At 43.7% G+C, this 17481-nt stretch overlaps 2 protein-coding genes across 4 annotated transcripts in view; both read right to left on the bottom strand.

Annotated features, from left to right (window-relative positions):
- Positions 1-1783: 1783 nt before the first annotated feature.
- LOC147128899 (gap junction delta-3 protein-like) lies at positions 1784-4955 on the bottom strand. The gene is made up of 3 exons (XM_086017236.1): positions 4559-4955; positions 3731-4061; positions 1784-3545 (listed from the first exon to the last, which is right to left on the bottom strand). The coding sequence occupies exon 3, from the start codon at positions 3379-3381 to the stop codon at positions 2557-2559; it is 825 nt and encodes a 274-aa protein (XP_085873362.1). The 5' UTR covers positions 3382-3545; positions 3731-4061; positions 4559-4955; the 3' UTR covers positions 1784-2556.
- A 146-nt stretch (positions 4956-5101) lies between these two features.
- Positions 5102-17481, bottom strand: part of top2a (DNA topoisomerase II alpha) — a 29140-nt gene continuing 16760 nt past the window's right edge. For 2 of the 3 annotated variants that reach the window (XM_086017206.1, XM_086017207.1), the window contains 34 exons: positions 14856-15005; positions 14691-14781; positions 14539-14602; positions 14222-14367; positions 13776-13873; positions 13485-13697; positions 13235-13408; positions 12989-13090; positions 12412-12549; positions 12199-12337; positions 11972-12129; positions 11570-11695; positions 11363-11473; positions 10963-11068; positions 10719-10828; positions 10533-10625; positions 10330-10444; positions 10123-10244; positions 9830-9978; positions 9523-9754; positions 9312-9446; positions 8819-9019; positions 8546-8741; positions 8377-8468; positions 8145-8291; positions 7970-8053; positions 7292-7501; positions 7102-7204; positions 6806-6949; positions 6150-6318; positions 6017-6075; positions 5833-5934; positions 5522-5754; positions 5102-5404 (listed from right to left, as the gene is read on the bottom strand). In XM_086017206.1, the coding sequence (XP_085873332.1) occupies positions 5252-5404; positions 5522-5754; positions 5833-5934; positions 6017-6075; positions 6150-6318; positions 6806-6949; positions 7102-7204; positions 7292-7501; positions 7970-8053; positions 8145-8291; positions 8377-8468; positions 8546-8741; positions 8819-9019; positions 9312-9446; positions 9523-9754; positions 9830-9978; positions 10123-10244; positions 10330-10444; positions 10533-10625; positions 10719-10828; positions 10963-11068; positions 11363-11473; positions 11570-11695; positions 11972-12129; positions 12199-12337; positions 12412-12549; positions 12989-13090; positions 13235-13408; positions 13485-13697; positions 13776-13873; positions 14222-14367; positions 14539-14602; positions 14691-14781; positions 14856-14951 (4611 nt within the window). In that variant the 5' untranslated portion in view covers positions 14952-15005 and the 3' untranslated portion in view covers positions 5102-5251. Of the gene's footprint in view, positions 5405-5521; positions 5755-5832; positions 5935-6016; positions 6076-6149; positions 6319-6805; positions 6950-7101; positions 7205-7291; positions 7502-7969; positions 8054-8144; positions 8292-8376; positions 8469-8545; positions 8742-8818; positions 9020-9311; positions 9447-9522; positions 9755-9829; positions 9979-10122; positions 10245-10329; positions 10445-10532; positions 10626-10718; positions 10829-10962; positions 11069-11362; positions 11474-11569; positions 11696-11971; positions 12130-12198; positions 12338-12411; positions 12550-12988; positions 13091-13234; positions 13409-13484; positions 13698-13775; positions 13874-14221; positions 14368-14538; positions 14603-14690; positions 14782-14855; positions 15006-15730; positions 15916-17481 lie in introns of those variants that run through there. The other variant, XM_086017205.1, reaches the window with a different exon arrangement.

The following is a 17481-nucleotide window of genomic DNA, read 5'->3' as shown; positions in this document are numbered from 1 at the left end:
AAACACAGTGGCTGCAAAGTTCAACACTAGAAGGTTTGTGCAAACAATCATGGACTTTATGAGATCAACACAAAATACGTCTTAACAAAGATAATAAAGCTATGGTTAACTTACGTCTCTAATATCTGCGGGTAAGGCATTCCAAAAGCTAGAACGTGCAAGACTTCTTTTTGGCTGTTGAGATCACTAAAAGGCCGGCATTTTGGGACGGAAGGTTTCGGGACGGAGCATATAGTATCACCAGGTCGACGAGATAGCAAGGTGCTAAGCGGTGCAATATTTTGTAGGTAAGTAGCAAAACCTTGTAATTGCATCTCAAGTGGACTGGGAACCAATGCAAAATGGCTAGTATCGGAGTAATATGATCGAACTTTCTCGTCCTTGTTGTCTTGCTGAGTCTTGCTGCAGCATTTTGGACTAGCTGCAGACTTTTAATACTAGACATGGGAAGACCAGAGAGCAAAATGTTACAATAATCGAGGCGAGACGTTACAAACGAATGGATTAAAAGTTCTGCATCACTATTCGACAGAATTGGACGCATTTTAGCAATATTACGGAGATGGAAAAATGCAGCTCTAGTAATATTGTTAATGTGCATTTGAAAAGACAGAGTTGAGACAAACATAACAGACATTTTTTTTGTTCAATCACTTTGGGTAATAGTACATTTATCGAGACTCGAAGTGGTGTCCTTAAATAGGGGCCGATGATGAGCAGGGCCAATAATCAACATCTTGGTTTTAATCTGAGTTAAAGCGGAAGTCAACCCAAAGATATTTTTTTCAAGAATATGTTCTCAGCAGGCCCACTAGTTGAAACACGGCACTCTGATTAATTTTGAGTTTGTGGAATATAAGTTAAGCAGCAAAATGCACTTGTTTTTAGCCATCTCTGGGGGCGGCCAGTTTGTCTTCTGTCGACTGAAAATGACATTACAACGACCAATCACGGCTCAGATTCAGAAAACAGGTTATCTTAACTCAAAATTAATCAGAATGCCTTGTTTCAACTTGTGGAACTGCTGGGAACATATTCTTGAAAAAATATGTTTGGGTTCACTTTCGCTTTAAGAAGCAAAAAAATTGAGAGACATCCATTGTTTTCTCAGCAAGCCGCACCCTCTAGATTGCAGCAATTAGCTGGGTTTATCTCCAGCGGCATATATAATTGAGCATCATCAGCATAGCAGTGAAAACTAATGTTATATTTACATATAATGTCACCAAGTGGAAGCATGTAGATGCTAATCAATAGGGGTCCTAGTACGCATTCCTGCGGGACTCCACAAGTAACATTACAAAAATCAGAAGTCACATTGCCATGAACTACACGGTGCGCCCTCTCTGAGAGGTAAGAGTTAAACTAAGAAAGTGCTAAGCCTGAGATGCCGTGGCGTGGCCTGTATGACAAGATGTCCATGGCGGTCGACTACATGGTCATGTGTTTGCTGCTGCACAGCCTGGTGCTCATGACTTTTTGCTTCCACCACCACCTGATCCAAACACTGCTACTGCTCTGAAAAAAAAAAAAAGATCTACAGGGCTGTTGTGTCATTTATTTACTACAATTGTACTGTACCTTTTGTTCGTCTATGACACAGACATATAGTGACATGCACAAAAATTCCAATGCTATTGTACTAGATGGCACAAGGTACATAATTGACCCGTAATGAAAGTGTGTACCTTGACTTAATAATGGCTGGGAGAAAGAGCTGTATGTTGTTTCCCTCTTGCCACTGTTTTTGTAAAAATGAAGACATAACTGGTTAGATAAGCGATGCCATAGCCAAAATAACTTTAATGACGGGGACAATTATCATACAGAACGTAACGCATTTCAGCATGGGTGTAACTAAACATCGGTGTCTGAAACTAAATATGTAATCAGCGTTGGAGGCACATCCAAAGCAGCGGCGGCAAGTCATGAAATACAAATGCTTCACTACTGTACTTATTTTTGTATATGTCTTTGCACCTCTAAAGTGTATTCCATGTAATTATAACATCATGATATTTGTTTGCAGACCTTGCTCCTTTCTCTGATATTGTTTTGTCACTTGGCTGTGAGACAAAGCAAGATGTCTGTGGTTGGGGGGCACCAGATGCGAACTTCCCGTTCAAATGTGCATGACTTTGCCTAAGAGGAATTAAACACACATTTTGTTGTATTTGAGCCGTCTCCTTGCATGCACGTCTTTATTAAACTGTACTTGTCATTAGCATATTTAAGAATTGTGACTCGCGGGGGAGAAAAAAAATGTTTGGACTTGACTTCCACTTTAAGGAGGTCAGTATGAGTTAACGCACAATTCACTGCCAGCCTAGATAAAATGGATCCTTGACGTCTATAGCTGTCAATGGCAGTGAATGCGTTAACTACTGACTGAATACTTTTGCCACGTCTAGCACTCCAATGTGATCCACGTCAGTTTGATGAGTGATGACTGACGAGGACAAAATCATGTTTTTTGCCTGGTTCTTTATTTTAGCCTGGCATGGCAAGTACTTCCATTTGACTCAGTGTGAGTTGATTGTGTTAAAAGATAGACTATCACACCATCAAAGTCTTGCTGTTCACATATTTCCCATTTCTGTACTTGGAAGTCGCCTCGTTACCCTTCTTGCAGCTCCTGTGCGACCTCATCTTGGTCCTCCTGGGGCTGGTCATGCTGTCCGACACGATCTTTTGCGAAGACTTCTCTGCCAGCTCCCCCAGCTTGTAGCTGCGGACGTTCGGGTCGCTGGAATGCTTTCGAGTGCAACAGAACCACTTGGCGGAGCTGTAGAGAAGTTCCATGCAACTGGCAATGGCAGACAAGACCCCGACGGCAAAGTAGAAGCAGAGAAAGATGGTTTTCTCAGCCGGGCGCGAGGTGAAGCAATCCACGGTGTAGGGACAAGGGAAGCGGTCGCAGGGATACCGGGCCTCCACCTTGAAGCCGTAAAGCCACCACTGCCCGCCCAGAAAGCAGACTTCGGCGACCAACCGAAAGGCCACGTGGACAATGTAGAGCCGCCTCAACCGGCGGGTTTCCCTGTAGTCTTGAGGCACTTTGGAGCCGCTGGTTCTCTTGTTGTGATGATGCATGGCGTACATGAGAAAGAGCAGCGACGGCGTGGCGATGAGGACGATGTGAAAGACCCAGAAGCGGTACTGAGAGATGGGGAAGGCCTGGTCGTAGCACACCTGCTTGCAGCCCGGCTGGAGCGTGTTGCACGCAAACTCCTCTTGCTCGTCCTCAAACATGTCGCTGGCCACCGTTCCCAGGATCAAGATCCTAAAGACCAGCATCAGCAAGAGCCAGAAGCGACCCAGCATGGGCGAGTGGGCCTGGAGGTGGTCGAAGAGTCCGCTGAGAAAACTCCATTCGCCCATGACTGCGGCAGTCGGACACTTCTAGGTCATCTGCGCACAAGTTGATCCGTCTCGCTCTGACCTCTGCCAGCGATTGTGAGAAACCGAAAGGCCTCTCATTCGGGTTGTTTCAGGCTGTTAGTCATTCTTCATCTACAGTTTACAACGGTTCATATTCCAAAGATCTATAAGCCAACACAAAACACACAGATGAAAAACTGCCCTTAAGAAATAAAACAATAAAAAAAGCTTGTCTTTAAGATTAGTGCTGACTAATATTGACTCATATTTAGTTGCAGGTATGATAGGCAAACCAAAACGAAAAGGATTATTTAATAGCAGTGGTGTGACGTAACAAAAGTACAAATACCTGATTTGTGTACTCCTCATTGTCATAAGGCTTGTTACCTTTATCAAGCTCCACAGAAGATGACACGACATAAAAATTACAAAGGTCAGTTCAACGCTGGTTGAGACCTTAATTGAAATCTTGAGCTACATGAAGGAATGTGAAGCAAGAAGCATTAACGTTGATGGCAACAAATCTGCAGAAGCCAAATATATGACATCCGTAGCCTTATCTATCTCACAGAATCTTTGATGTCATCTGCTCCAAGAACGTTTGGTGGCAGATGTGTTGCACCTCGTGTCATCTTAAAAAACAGCTTAAGCTTCTGGTGTTCAAAAATTCTCCGTTTCATCTGAAAAAAAACACATACAGGTAAGGCAACAAAAATCTATAGTTATCATTAGCTAACTTAGCATTTATTTGTTAGCAAAACTATGGGAACACATTCCGATAACACAAAAGGCTGACTAAATGCTAGCTAGCAGTTACTAAAACAGGCCTAATTGAGAGTACAACATTTCAGTCGACAGAAGTGACGAAATGGCCGCCCTCCCCTAAACGGCTAGAATTTGCTGCTTAATTCATATTCCACAAACGCAATATTAATCAGAATGCCTTGTTTCAACTAGTGGGCCTGCATAGAACATATACTTGGGAAAAAAAAAAAGTTTGATTTGACTTGCCCTTTACGTAACATTTCAGTCTGTACTTGTTACTTTTTTACTTAAAGTGTTCAATCAGTACTTCTACTTTTATCAGTAGTTACACAAATGTCTGTTCTACTTCACCGCCTTAAACAGACGCAAAGCTTTCTCAGATAGGTCAAAGAACGGTGCTAAATCGGCCTACCTTTCACATGTTCTTGTCACTGCAGCCTCAGAACTCCATTTTTGGGCTGGTTGCTGTCTTCTTTCACAAACAGTTCTTGCATAATTACATCGCGTATGTCCATTTTGTAGCTTTCACAGCAAATGGCACTGACTTGAGGTAGCAACACACTTATAATTGAGCAGGCGGAGGCAGTTTTCCAAATTCCTGTTTGGGCCTAATCTGCAATGATCACGCGTGAGACAGTCAGAGTGCAGATGTTTACAAGACAACGTCTTAATGAGGCATTCCTCAGGGCAGGAAAAGCTTGTTTGAAGGAAAGGCAAAGCAGTTACGAAAAAATATATATAGCTATAGGACATTCCGACAAGGCATTATGCCATTCAGTCTGCAAGTGCTTGAATGAGTGCATGTTTTTTTGTTTTTAACAGTTACAATACTGTGACACCAGTGCTATTCAGTAGCATGTCTACGACGTTTTGCAATGTCTGTCTGGGCACTTTTACAAAAATGAACGAACCATCTTGCAGCTTATTCAACTCGAAGCATGCAAGGAAGAAGCCATTAACGAATACAAACATGAACTTTATTTTAGAAACATAAAAAAACGACAGTGAAATATTTACACTTGTGTGCTATATTCAAAACGCAATACAAGAACATGTTGAAAACCAGTACGAACAAAATTACGAACGTGATTAGATGAACATTGGTTTAGTCTGAATCAAAGTTGTAGGAAACGGGCTTCTTGGCTCGACTGGGCTTGTTATAAGCTGTCACAGCTTTCGGAGCTGCAGATTCCTTGTCCAAAATCTGGAAGCTTTCATCATCATCATCATCATCATCACTCCACTTCCTTCCTTTTTTCTATAAAGGAAGAGAAAGTGTTAACATGCAAGATCATGTACAGTATATGACAGTAGCGTGCTGGCGCAGTGCCCTCCTCGCCAGCAAAAAGGAAACCCACCCAAATTAAACACAAACCTGTGCTACTGCAGTTGTTTTGGACTTAATGCGGGACATGAGGTCCCCCGAGTCGCTATCAGACTCGCTACTTATAACTTGTTTCCGTTTGGGGGCGGCCTTCGGCTTCTGTACTTTGGCTTTGCCCTCAGAGTCACTGGAGTCAAACGAGGGAACACTCTTGGACGCAGTGTTTGATGAAAGTTTGGGTTTGGGTTTGGACAGAGCATCCACGATGGATGGCTGCTTCACATCTGAAACAACCATTGAAGCCTGTGATCAATGAGACATTTGAAAGCATATTTATTGCCATTCGTGGACAGTTTTAGAACCTGCAGCTTTCTTGGATGCGGCTGCTTTCTTCGGAGCTGCAGTCTGTTTGGTCTTACGCTGAACTGGAGCCTTTGACTCAGGCTTCTGCTTGTCAGACTGAGCTGTTGCATCAAGGAAAAAAAAAAATGGGGAGACGTTAGAACTTCCAGATGTGCATTTTGTCAAGCTAGAGACAATACTTACAGCTTGATTTGCTTCCGAGTTGTTTACTGGCTGTTGGTTTAGCCTTCGTCACTTTCTTCCTGTGAAGGAGAGAAATATGTGTTGGCATTGGACACTAAAACAAAACAACCACTTTCTATCGTCTCATACTCACGCGGGCTCTGGTGCTTTGGGCAGGTCCAGGTCACTGTCCGTGTCCGGGGCGAAGCTGTCGTCATCACTGTCATCATTAGTGCTAATGACAGCTTTTTGTTTTCGAGCGTCACTTTTCATACAGTCATCAAACTCATAATCACTGTCTGACAGGGAGTACTTGACGGGAACTGAAAATACACGTAGCAGATCAGGGGGATTTGAGTAATGCCGGTTGTTCGTGGCAACTGATGAGCTGAATCCTGAGGAGCATTTCTTAAACTGAGGTCTGGGCTTGGATGTCTGGATTCTTAGGGCCAAAATTCCTTCCTCAGTTAGCACTGGCCCAAATTAAAGCTCAAGTTGTCTGACGCATCACCTGAATGTGAATTTCTAACTCTGCCGCTCTTTTCTCATCTGCACAGCTAAGGCAAGGCAACCTATACTAAATGTTTGCTGTTTGGAGGCACGAAAAGCAAAGGTTTCCAACATGTCAATAAATCACTTCTTTTGAAACAATTTCCACCAGTTATGCTAGTCATAAGCAAAACAATGAGAACATGATTCTGCATATGCTTCAAAGTGTGAATTAGTCCTTAGGAATGTGATGGGGGCCTTTGGGGGAGAAAAGAGTCTGCCCTTGAGCCAGAAAGTCAGAGAACCCATTTGCTCAACTACCTTTGGTTTTGCGTTGAATTTTCTCTCTTGGGGCAGCGACATCCTCAACCTCCATTTCATCCTCAGATCGGCTGTTACTCTCCTCCTCCGATGTCTGAATCTTCTTGGTCACCGGCTTGAATTGAAGGGTGGCCTGCTTAGATCCTGCAACCAAATGGGGTCTTTGTAAAGTGTTCCAAATAAGCGTATCATTGTTGTCAGTGATTTGGGGCTGTAGCTCTCCACTTATCTTAAACGGGATGCAATTTCAAGGATTTATTTTCACTTTTATACTGCAGCAGAGCAGTCATTCCCACCTTTGTCCTGCGAAGCTGCTTTTGTCTTCTTTGCCAATCGAGCAGACAGGCCGAGTTCCTCGTCATCGTCCCCAAATTCCATCTTCACAACCACATCTTCAGTCTGCGCACGCACAATTGAGAACTATTGATAATTCTGCAAAAATGATTTGGAATGAGACTTTCTTCCCAAAAGTTCCCAAAAAGAGACCTTGACTTTTTTGCCTCTCTTGCGTTCTCCTTTGAGGAGGTCGGCCTTCTTGCTAGCCTCGGCTTTCATGGCACTGGTGATGCGTGGGATGACACGGCGGCCCTGCGGCGTCGGCAGAGTTTCCTGTTTGACCTTCATCTTCACCACTTTGCCTTTGGAAGTCTTTTCGGTGGGCAACGCCTCCTCCTCCTTCTCTTTGGCTTCAACGCGCTGAAGGGAGGGTCAAGAAGATCAGATGTAGCTTTACAATTAACTCAAATATCAACGCCCAGTTTACGTGAGTGCTAAATTTCCAGTTGTCTGAAGTTCAAAATTACCCAAACGTCCATGATTTCGCATTGTGTGATAGCATTAAGCAAACAGATTTAAGATTATGATATGGCTTGTGTGAACATTTGTGTTTAAATATGCCATCTTTCATTCTCCTGTTTAATATCACAAATAGCCCTTGGGCCAAACGCATCTTCGGAGCTCCCATTTCTTGACGGCAAGAGCAGGAGAACAGATGCTTAGGAATAATTTTATATGGTCTTTCAGTATCAGTGATTTTCACCTATTGCTGATGGGTCTGCAACTTAGACACAATAAATGGGTGTTCATTGTAATTCAGAGAAATTTTGAGAGAAATTCTCTTCAGTCAGTGTATAAAAAAAAAAAAAAAAAGGGTTGGGCAATTACCTCAAGTTCTTCCAAAAAGGCAGCAAGGTCATCCTTCCACAGGTCAGCTGGAGTCTTCTTCTTCAGCGTTTTCAACTCTGTGATCTGCAAGGTAGTGGTTACGAGAGGAAAAGTCACAAAAAGAGCAAACGTATAGTCAAAACGAGCACGTTAAGAGCAGTGTTGAGCAGCTGACCTTAGCATCTCTCTGCTTGCACAGCTCCTCCTTCTTCTCCTTGGTCAGGAACCACATGGGCATGCCGAGCAGGTAGTTGTAGTCTGGACCACTGGTGTCTTCATCCTCCGGTGCTTCCTCCTGATCCTCCTCTGCTTGCTCCCCATTCTAACGATCACAGAGGACATTTTGTGCATGTGGCCGCCGACTGAGTGTAAATAAGAGTGAAAGAACTTCCTTCCCGGGTCATTACCTTGTCTTGAGCATCTTTCCAGGCTTTGACAGGGTCGGAGTCGTAACCCATCTGCTGCAGCATGCGAATCAGTTCCTTCTTTGGTTTGTTCTCTATATGAGGACATTTTTGATGAGCAAATACAGACTCAAGTCACAGTGACACACGGCATCCTCTAGCAGCCACTTACCAATGACCAAGGTGCCCTGGATTTTCTCCAGGATGAAGCGGGCCTGGTTGGTGAGCTTGGCGCTCTCTGCCCCCAACATGCCCAACAGCCAGTCCTTTCTCAGGTTATAGTATTTCAACCTCAACTCAAAGAAGTCTTTGAGAATATCCTGCACGGAGTCGTATTTCTTCAGGCTCCCCACATGGTCGAACAGAACCTGGAATGACAAAGTATAAAGTTGTTACATCCACAAGGAATTTGTGCAGTCTCAGCAGGAGGAATTGCTGAGCGTACCATGGAATTGCAGGTGAGAGGATTCTGCAGCTTGAAGACTTTATGGAGACCCGCAGCCTCCATCTCCCGCAGCTTCTCTTGGGTCATCTTGATGATAAATCGCACAGTGGTGTCGGTGTGGTATTCCTTATAGTCTGTGATCAGAGAGGGATCCTTCTCTGTGCCGTTCAGCATCGGCTCCAGGACGTTCTCCTTGTAAGTCTGCAACAGAGACGACAAGCTGATGATGTGATCCAAGTGAAATTGTATTCATTAGTTAAATTTCACTCAGGAGCCTCTACACTGCCAACACAACGTTAGGAACACCTGAACATTTTAACAGGATAATGCAATGTCTTAGCGTGTCACAGTGCAACAAAAATCCCATCAAGTGATCCAGAGGGCCAAATTTCGCACGTGGAATTTCAGTTTTACACCTGTGCAATCTTTTGTTGTGTGCCTGTTGTGCCATGTAAGATTGTAATAGTGCTGTCATGACTAGACGGCAACTAACCTGCGTCCAGGTTTTTACAGGTAACTCAGAGATCTCAATGGTGGTGGAGTCAATGATGGCCAGCTCTCCACAGACCATGTACTGGTTGTCCACCAGCTGATCAATGGTACCTTTGTAGCCTTTGTAGCTTGGGAGCTTCGAGAAGACAAAAACAATAAGCTTTGTCTTCGTTCGCGGTCTACCTTTTAAGATCTGAAAAGAAGTGCCTCACCATGGGTAGCAGCTCCTCTCCGTTGAGCAAGCGCGTAATGTTGGCGACGATCTCCCGGACGTCATAGTTGGGGATTCTGCTGGCCCAGCCTGTGCCGATACCCTCAGCGCCGTTGATCAGCACGGTAGGAATGATGGGAATGTACCACACGGGTTCCACGCGCTGGTTGTCGTCATAATTGTTCCTCAGCAGATTATCGTCCGTCGCTGGGAAGAGAAGGCGGGCCAGGGGGCTGAAGAGTTGGGAGACATTTATCGGCCGCAGGTTCATTTAGCGATTTTTCAAAAGTTAAAAGGCGACTGCTGACCTGAGCATGGTGAAAATGTAACGGGGGCTGGCAGAGTCCTTGCCTCCGTGCAGCCTTGTTCCAAACTGGCCAAGAGGCTGCAACAAGTTCAAGTTGTTGCTTCCCACAAAGTTCTGAGCTAATCCAACAATGGTCATCATCAGGGAAATCTGGAAATCGACAAGGTTTTGTTGTGTAAAATGTCTTATTTTACCACTACCTTTGTTAGTGTATAAACAAAAATAGGTCAAGCGTTTACAGACAGTTGTACACAGCTAATGACAGAGTCATGACCGACCGACTGCAACAGTCACCTCTCCATGATGATACGCTGACATTTCAGCCACAGAACCAGCCAACTGGGCCACCTTCACTTCCCGTTTGTCATTTCTTTTGAAGCAGCAGAACAGGACCTTCCTCTGGCCCGGCTTCAGGCCTGCCACAAACCAAAAACAAATGCATGCATCTGAGCCGTTTCCAAACTTGACGGCGTTTCTGGAACTGTGGCTGCGTTAACGTACCATCCACCAGGCAGGGAATGGACCTCTCGTTGTCAGAGTTGGAGAAGAGTACCAGCTCCTTGTTGACAAAGTCATTGTAGGAGAGATGCGTGGTGGACTGGCCGTAGAGATACTCCTGTGGACATGGAGCAAAACAGTAACTTCGGAGTGTTCGCCAATCAGTCAATGAAATGAAAAGAAATTTAAATGAAGCGGTGGTCAACCTCAGGCAGGTTGTGCTCCTTCCGCTGGCGTCTGTTGGCCATGAAATTGGTGAGCCACTCTTTGCGTTCCTCCACTTTTTTCTTGCTAAAGGCCTGGCATCAAGAAGAGGATGTACAGTAGACTTTATTAGTTTCAAAAATTTAATAAATAAAAGTACCTAAACTACCATAGCAGACGTGACTTACAAGGGTGATGGCTTCATCGTCTTCAGGCCCCGAGTACTTGAATGGAATACGGTGTCTCTGCATGTCAGAGAAATACTCCTTGGCCTCATGCGATGTGCTAGTTCCCAAACCTGATTGGACAAAGGCGGAGCAGACGTCCAATTAGGAAAAACGGCGGAATGCAAACCAAAGACCGTGACATCAGTCAAGCAAAGGGGGAAGCTTACTTGGCTGGTTTACTACCACACAGGGGTTTGTGACAAACCTTTGTAGTATTTGATTTTCCAAGATTTGTAGTTGGACTGGCTGTCCTTCCATTCATTGAACTCTGGGATGCTGTAGAATGACAGCTGGGATTTCTTGTATGATGCCTGATGACAGGAATGTAAGAAACATGACTTTATTTTAGTAGTGGTCATCAGGTGTGCCGCAGGAATTTTTCATGACAAATAATGAATCTTTGTTGATCCAAGCCAGCCACAGTGATATAAAACAATAAAAGCTTTGAGTTGAACTAAAGCAGCCCATTGTGCATACTTTTTGTTTGGTGGAATGTAGTAGTGTGATTTTTACGTAAAACAGACTTCGATGTTGATTAAAAATGATTGGTGCTTCTATGTTTCGGCCGCCAGGTGGCAACGTTATCACACATTCAGGCGACATACTTTGATGATGGGAGTGATGAACTCTTCCAGGAAGTTGTGGCGCAGCAATGACGGCCAGTTGTGGTGGATGAAGTTGATCAACAAACCTTTAATGTGGGAGCCGTCTTGATCCTGTCACAAACATTTATGCGAGTCAAGATTAGTGGCATTCGCATAAACTTGAGATTTGGTGGGGGGAAAAAAGTGAGAAGACTAAAAAAAAATAACCTGATCAGTCATGATCATGATCTTGCCATAGCGCAAGCTCTTGAGGGACTCTGGGTCACTGTAGTTCTTTTTGTACTGCAGACCGAGGATCTTAATAACGTTGTTGATCTCAGCATTCTCCATAATCTGCGAGAGAAGACATGCAATCAATAAAAAGGCCTTCAAAAGCCACCAAAGAGGGGAATACAAATAAATAAAATCAAGTGGATCTGGAAGACCATTCCACAGGACCTTGCCAACCAATCTGGAGACTGCTACTGTTCTAATCATTGACACACATGAATACCGTAATGAGATGAAGCAGCATTTCCATATGAACAGAAATTTATGGCACATATGTAAAAGCCATTCTGTGTAAAAGCCCGCAAAATCCTTTCAATCACGAGTGTGGCAAAGCCTCACCTGCTTGTGAGAGGCCTCTCGCACATTGAGAATTTTTCCTCTCAGGGGGAAGACGCCATAGCGATCCCTGCCAACCACTCCCAGCCCAGACACGGCCAGAGTCTTGGCCGAGTCTCCCTCAGTGAGGATCAGCGTGCAGCCGATTGAGTTCTTGCCACCTGCCAGACGCCAAAGTAATTACAGGAGGTCCGCTCGCGGGCCACAGTGCCGAGTCGCCAAAACAGTACCTGCATCGTTGGCGTCATCCAGCTTGGGCACCCCTTTGATTTTGTTGTGTTTGACCGCCGAGCACTTCTTGTTGAGCTGCAACTGCGCTTTGAACTTCACCCAGTTCATGATATTTTCGACAATTCCGCATTTCGTGGCCTGTTATGGAGACAAGTTAGCAAACCGAAAGAGGCTCGAAGATGAAGAAGTGAGCGATGCCGGCCGCGCTTTACCTGCTTAACGAACTTCTCGCTCAGCGGGCACGTGGAGCCAAAGTTCTTATGCTGCAGGGTCATGTTCTCTTTGGTCTGAGAGTCAAACGTGGGGTTCTCAATCAGGCAGTTGACAAACAGCCACATGTGGTTTTTCACCTAAATGGGGACGGAAATAAGTAGTGTGACATGTCAACAGCAACATCAACACTGCTGTTTATTGGAGATTCAGATCACAGAATGTCTTAATGTCTTGAGAAAGCTGTAAATAAAATGTGCGCAAAACATAACCACCCAGTCCTAATTTTAAATTCAGGTCGTCAATAAATCTCCAATAGTACCGTTTCCACAGGAGAGATTACATGCCTAAAATTATTGTTTGCTGTTCTACAAATATGAGAGAACAGGCATAAAGAACTACTATAAAAGTGTGTTTCAATGCAGATTTTCACTGAGGCAGTGAATTGCACTTGCGGCCAGTTCAGGAACTTATCCCCAGCTAGAAACATGAGACATAAGAACTATAGCTTTACAATTCGGTGCCCAATCCTACTAAGGACTGCACATAAAAAAACAAAAAAAATTAAAAGCCATTTACCTGGAAAGGTTTGACCGCCACACCAGCTTTATTCTTCTTCTTCACGACATCAATGATCTTGCTCACCACCTGATCAGCCACGTAATCGGTGTGCCTCCCTCCCTAAAATTCAGAGGACAAACATTAGAACCTAGGTGGCTCAACAGCAATCATTACTGGGTTGAAAGACGTTACAGTAACCACCCCCCCGTAATGCATCTGAATAAGTGGATCGCGAGGGCCACCTAATCCGGTGTAACAGTGTACCTTGGTTGTGGCAATGCTGTTGACAAAACTGACTTGCTGGAAGCCCTTCTCGCTCACAGTGAGGCAGACCTCCCAGCGCCCGTTGACAACCTCATGAACCACTGTCAGCGCATTGCCCGTCTCACACACTTTGTCCTTCACGTACAAGTTCACGTAACTGCGGAAATCTGTGACCTGAGGTGCATGGTAAACAAGGAAACTTCATAAAGATACAAGGGGAAATTGAACAGCTGTATAAAATGCGACTTACAGGCAGTCTTTTGCTGTTGAAGAAGACGCGGACACCCTTGGTACATCCAGCTATGTCGTAGGCCCTCCTGGTCATTAGGGCCACCGTGTCTTTATCCAGAATGCTCATCTTAAACTTGGGCAGATCAGGTCGAAAGGTGATGCAGGTGAAATCCTCTCCGTCAAAGGATTTGATGGTAGGATCCCCAGCCCTGCCCATGTTGTCGTACCAGGTCTGCAAAAAGACAAGTACTTATGTTAAATGACATTTAAGGAGATTCAGAGCAAACGCTCAGTCACATTCGTTCCGTACCTGTCGAAAAGTCTTCTTTGATTCTCGACAGGCCGTCTCGACAGTGAACTTGGTGCTGAAGATGTTGCACAGCTTGGCACCGTATCCATTACGTCCACCTATAAAGTAAGGCATAGACCACAGGTGTCAAAGTCGAGGCTCGGGTGCCAAATCCAGTCCCTGATAGCATTTTATAGGCCCACCTAAGCGAATCATGTATCTGAAATAAGCATTATTTCTGTGTGAGTTGGCGTAAGTTAATAGATTCTAACTTTATTTGGTGCAGGAGAACTAAAGGGGCGAAAATGAAATGGTTTTGAATTATGCCATTTGCTTTTTCTATACATGAAGGGAAAAAAAGTAATTTAAATTGGATTTTTGTATTTAAATAATTTTAAGTGGGGTGATTTACTTTAGGGTCATGTCACAGAGACCCATAGTAAAACGATGTGTATGACACATCTTACCAGTGACTTTCTTCTCGTCGTCGTCATAGTTACTGGAGGTGAGGAGCTGTCCAAAGATGAGTGCAGGTACAAACACTTTCTCCACCTTGTGCTCCACCACCGGGATCCCCTTGCCATTGTTCCATATGCTGATAGTGTTGTTTTCACTGAAAGGGGTAGAAAAAAACATAAGCCATTGTAAAAATCCATATAGGCTACTTGAATTGTCTAATATTTCGAATCAAGTGAGGTACATCTAAATAGGAACACAATGTATCCTTCTCCCCAACAAAATGTTTACATGTTCCGTACTCTCGACTCAATCATATTATACTCACACATCAATGTTGATTTTAATGCAGGACATGCTCTTATCTCTCTGCTTGTTGTCCGCAGCATTTACTGTGAGGGGGAAAGGGAATACTTGCATGAGATGACAGATAAAAGACATTGTCATTTGACCTTCAGGCTATTTCCGCTGTTTGCTTACCAAGGATCTCGTCAAAAATCTTGTAAAGCCCCGGCACGAACGTCACATCCCGGCAGTTCATTCCAACGTCTTCATCATACACCCACATTTGCTGAGGAAAAAATGGCAACATGTGGTTTCGCATGCATCCTTCAGATCCAGCTAGGGACTTGAATCAAATCTTACCTGGGTAACAGTCTCTACTGAGCCAATGTAAGAATCAGGTCGGAGCAAAATGTGCTCCAACTGAGTCTTCTTCTGGTAGATCCTCTCCACTGACATGCGTTTGGGATCCTTCTTGGTCTTCTCCAGTGGCTGGTTCGCTAAGAAATTTACCTGTTGAGGACACAAATTTAAATCATTTGATTTGATTTTGGCACTTGCGTTAACACCTGTGATTCCATACGCTTCCATCAACTGTGTACTGTATATTAAAACTGAAGTACAAACAACAAACACAGCTATAAACCCTTCCTCTCACTTTAGCTGACGTTATTCTGTCAAAGTCCACTCCTGACACTTTATTTAGTTATTTCCTTCAAACTTTGTGATATTATTGATAACAGGGATCATTTTGGTCATGATAATCGTGCCATTTTGTTCAACTTTGACCTTCAGCAGTGATTCGTCCAATAAAATTGTATTTCGTCTATGGAAAATGCTTCCCCCCCCCCCCCCCCCAAAAAAAAGGTTAATGTTATTATTGTTGCTGTTAATGATGGTGGTGGTACTTGGTAGAAAATGACCCAACCGTTTTCTGTCCCAAGTGTGACGCCATTATGTGCGTTTGGGGGCTAACGCCATGTCGTAAACTAGTTCGTTGGACCCCCGAAAAAAAAAGGACGTTCCATTTCAGCTTCGTACCCAGTCTCTGCGAGAGGTCCCTACACTACCACTACGTTGGTTTCTTTAGCATTTGTTTTAGGATATTGGTAACAACATAAAAAGTGAACTTCTGTTTTTTCCGTAACAATGTTAACAAACCGTTGCTCGCCTACTTTAGCCAGCGTGCTAATTAGCCGCATGTTAACGTCCCAGTTCGACAGCAGAGTGTCTGTTACCTTCAGTGGTTCGCCCATTTTCTCCTCCTTTGTCTGACAGGAATATCCGTTCGATGTTGACTGTGTTTAAAATGAACAATTTAAAAACACAGGCACAAGAGAAATGGTTGACGGTGACCAGGAAAACAACGGAGCTGAGTGAATTGGACCCCCGTTTGAACATAAAATCGTTTTAGGCGCCAGTAGCCAACAACCAATGGGACGATGGACCACGTGGCAATATCTTCCAATGGGATGCTCAGAACCAACGTTTTTTTTTTTTTTGTCCAACAACCCTATCAGCGTGAGGATAGGCACTTAAAGCCCGCCCTTTGCATTCAATGGCCAATCGGCTTCGCTTGTTTTACAAACAGGGTTCGACTTTTTTTTTTCTTCTTTTTTTTTCATTCCTGTATTTATTTTATTACAGTATTACTTTTTTAACCTCATCCAACAAGGATCTGGATCAACTGTCCCTTTTAATACTGTATACCATTTCTAATCCAGCCAGTCACTACCAAACATACAGTAGCTTTTTAAACCAAACACAAATATCTCAACAAGACAACAACTGTATTAAATATGTTGGGACTGGAGACCTCGCCTTCATCTTTTCCCTATTTTTTTCTCATCTCTGTCACAGTTGAATGGAAATGCCTCATCTTTGCGTGAGCGAACAATCATCCGGGGGTTTCTCGTGTGAAATTGGGAGCTGGGATGGTGACTGAGAAGTGCACTGCTTAAATCGAGTGTGGTGCATCTTGACAGTCTGCCGGCAGTCAATGTAAATGCAATGATGCGATGCCTCTTGTCCTTATCTGTCTTCCTTGCAGGCCTCTCAGCTGACCCGGACTTAGTGTGCTTGTATGTATGCTTGTATCAGAATACCGCGTATCCTTCTTAGGGTTGCGGGGGAGCTGGAGTCGACACACGCACCAGAGATTTAAATAGCGAGACTCCACTTTAAAAATGTGAACTATAATGTAAATAAATCGACATTTTTTGTTTCAATCCAATGGAATTTGTGCTGCTCCTTCTGGTATGAGCCTTGGCCACATGGAGGCAGTATAAAAGTCATGTGGCTATACATGGAGATGGTCAAAAGTCTCCAGTGAACCGCAGTAATAGTAATCGTTCTTAACAGAGGATTAATATTTGTTTAAAACATGATGCAAAATAATTAATTGCAAATTACTTTGCATAACCCCGAGTTATGTGACCCCAGTGAATTGTTTCTTGCAGATGCACACATTTACCATAGGAATATTTTTTTTATATATAGCCACACTCTATCTCCGTCTTTATAACTTGTGGCCATTTTAAAAGAAGGATAGACAAAGTACTTTCCATCCCAAAAATAGGCATACATCTGACATGGGGGAGACTTTAGTAAAGTAGATGGATGGCTGGGCACGGTGCCACCTGTTCTACTGTTTGTTTATTAACGACGCTGTGTTTTTCTCCAGCCTGGAGGAGAGAAGCATGGCGTCATAGATGTGTATGAAAGGGCAGTCCTGCCCTATTTTTTTTAACATGAAAAGGCAGTCCTGCCCTATTTTTTAACATGACAGGAAATGCTGACTGATTCCAACTAGGCACATACAATCGGTTCTAGTTAATATCAACAGATATTTGCTCATTTTTAATTATGATTACCTTTATTCGTCCTGATACCAAACAAGTTATTTACATGTGCATTAACTTCCCCTGAAATAATCAAATAAACATTTTTTTTTTTTGCATCCTCGAAAAAATAGTGTGAATTGAAAGCA

Source organism: Filicampus tigris, chromosome 19, assembly GCF_054856515.1.
Source record: "Filicampus tigris isolate MCC_2025a chromosome 19, RoL_Ftig_1.0, whole genome shotgun sequence".
Lineage (NCBI taxonomy): Eukaryota > Metazoa > Chordata > Actinopteri > Syngnathiformes > Syngnathidae > Filicampus > Filicampus tigris.
Note: the sequence above shows the minus strand (reverse complement) of the source record. Positions and strands in the feature narration are given on the sequence as shown.

Bases quoted from the DNA above. Each gene is read 5' to 3' on its own strand.
- LOC147128899 (XM_086017236.1), bottom strand. From the start codon at position 3,381: ATGGGCGAATGGAGTTTTCTCAGCGGACTCTTCGACCACCTCCAGGCC.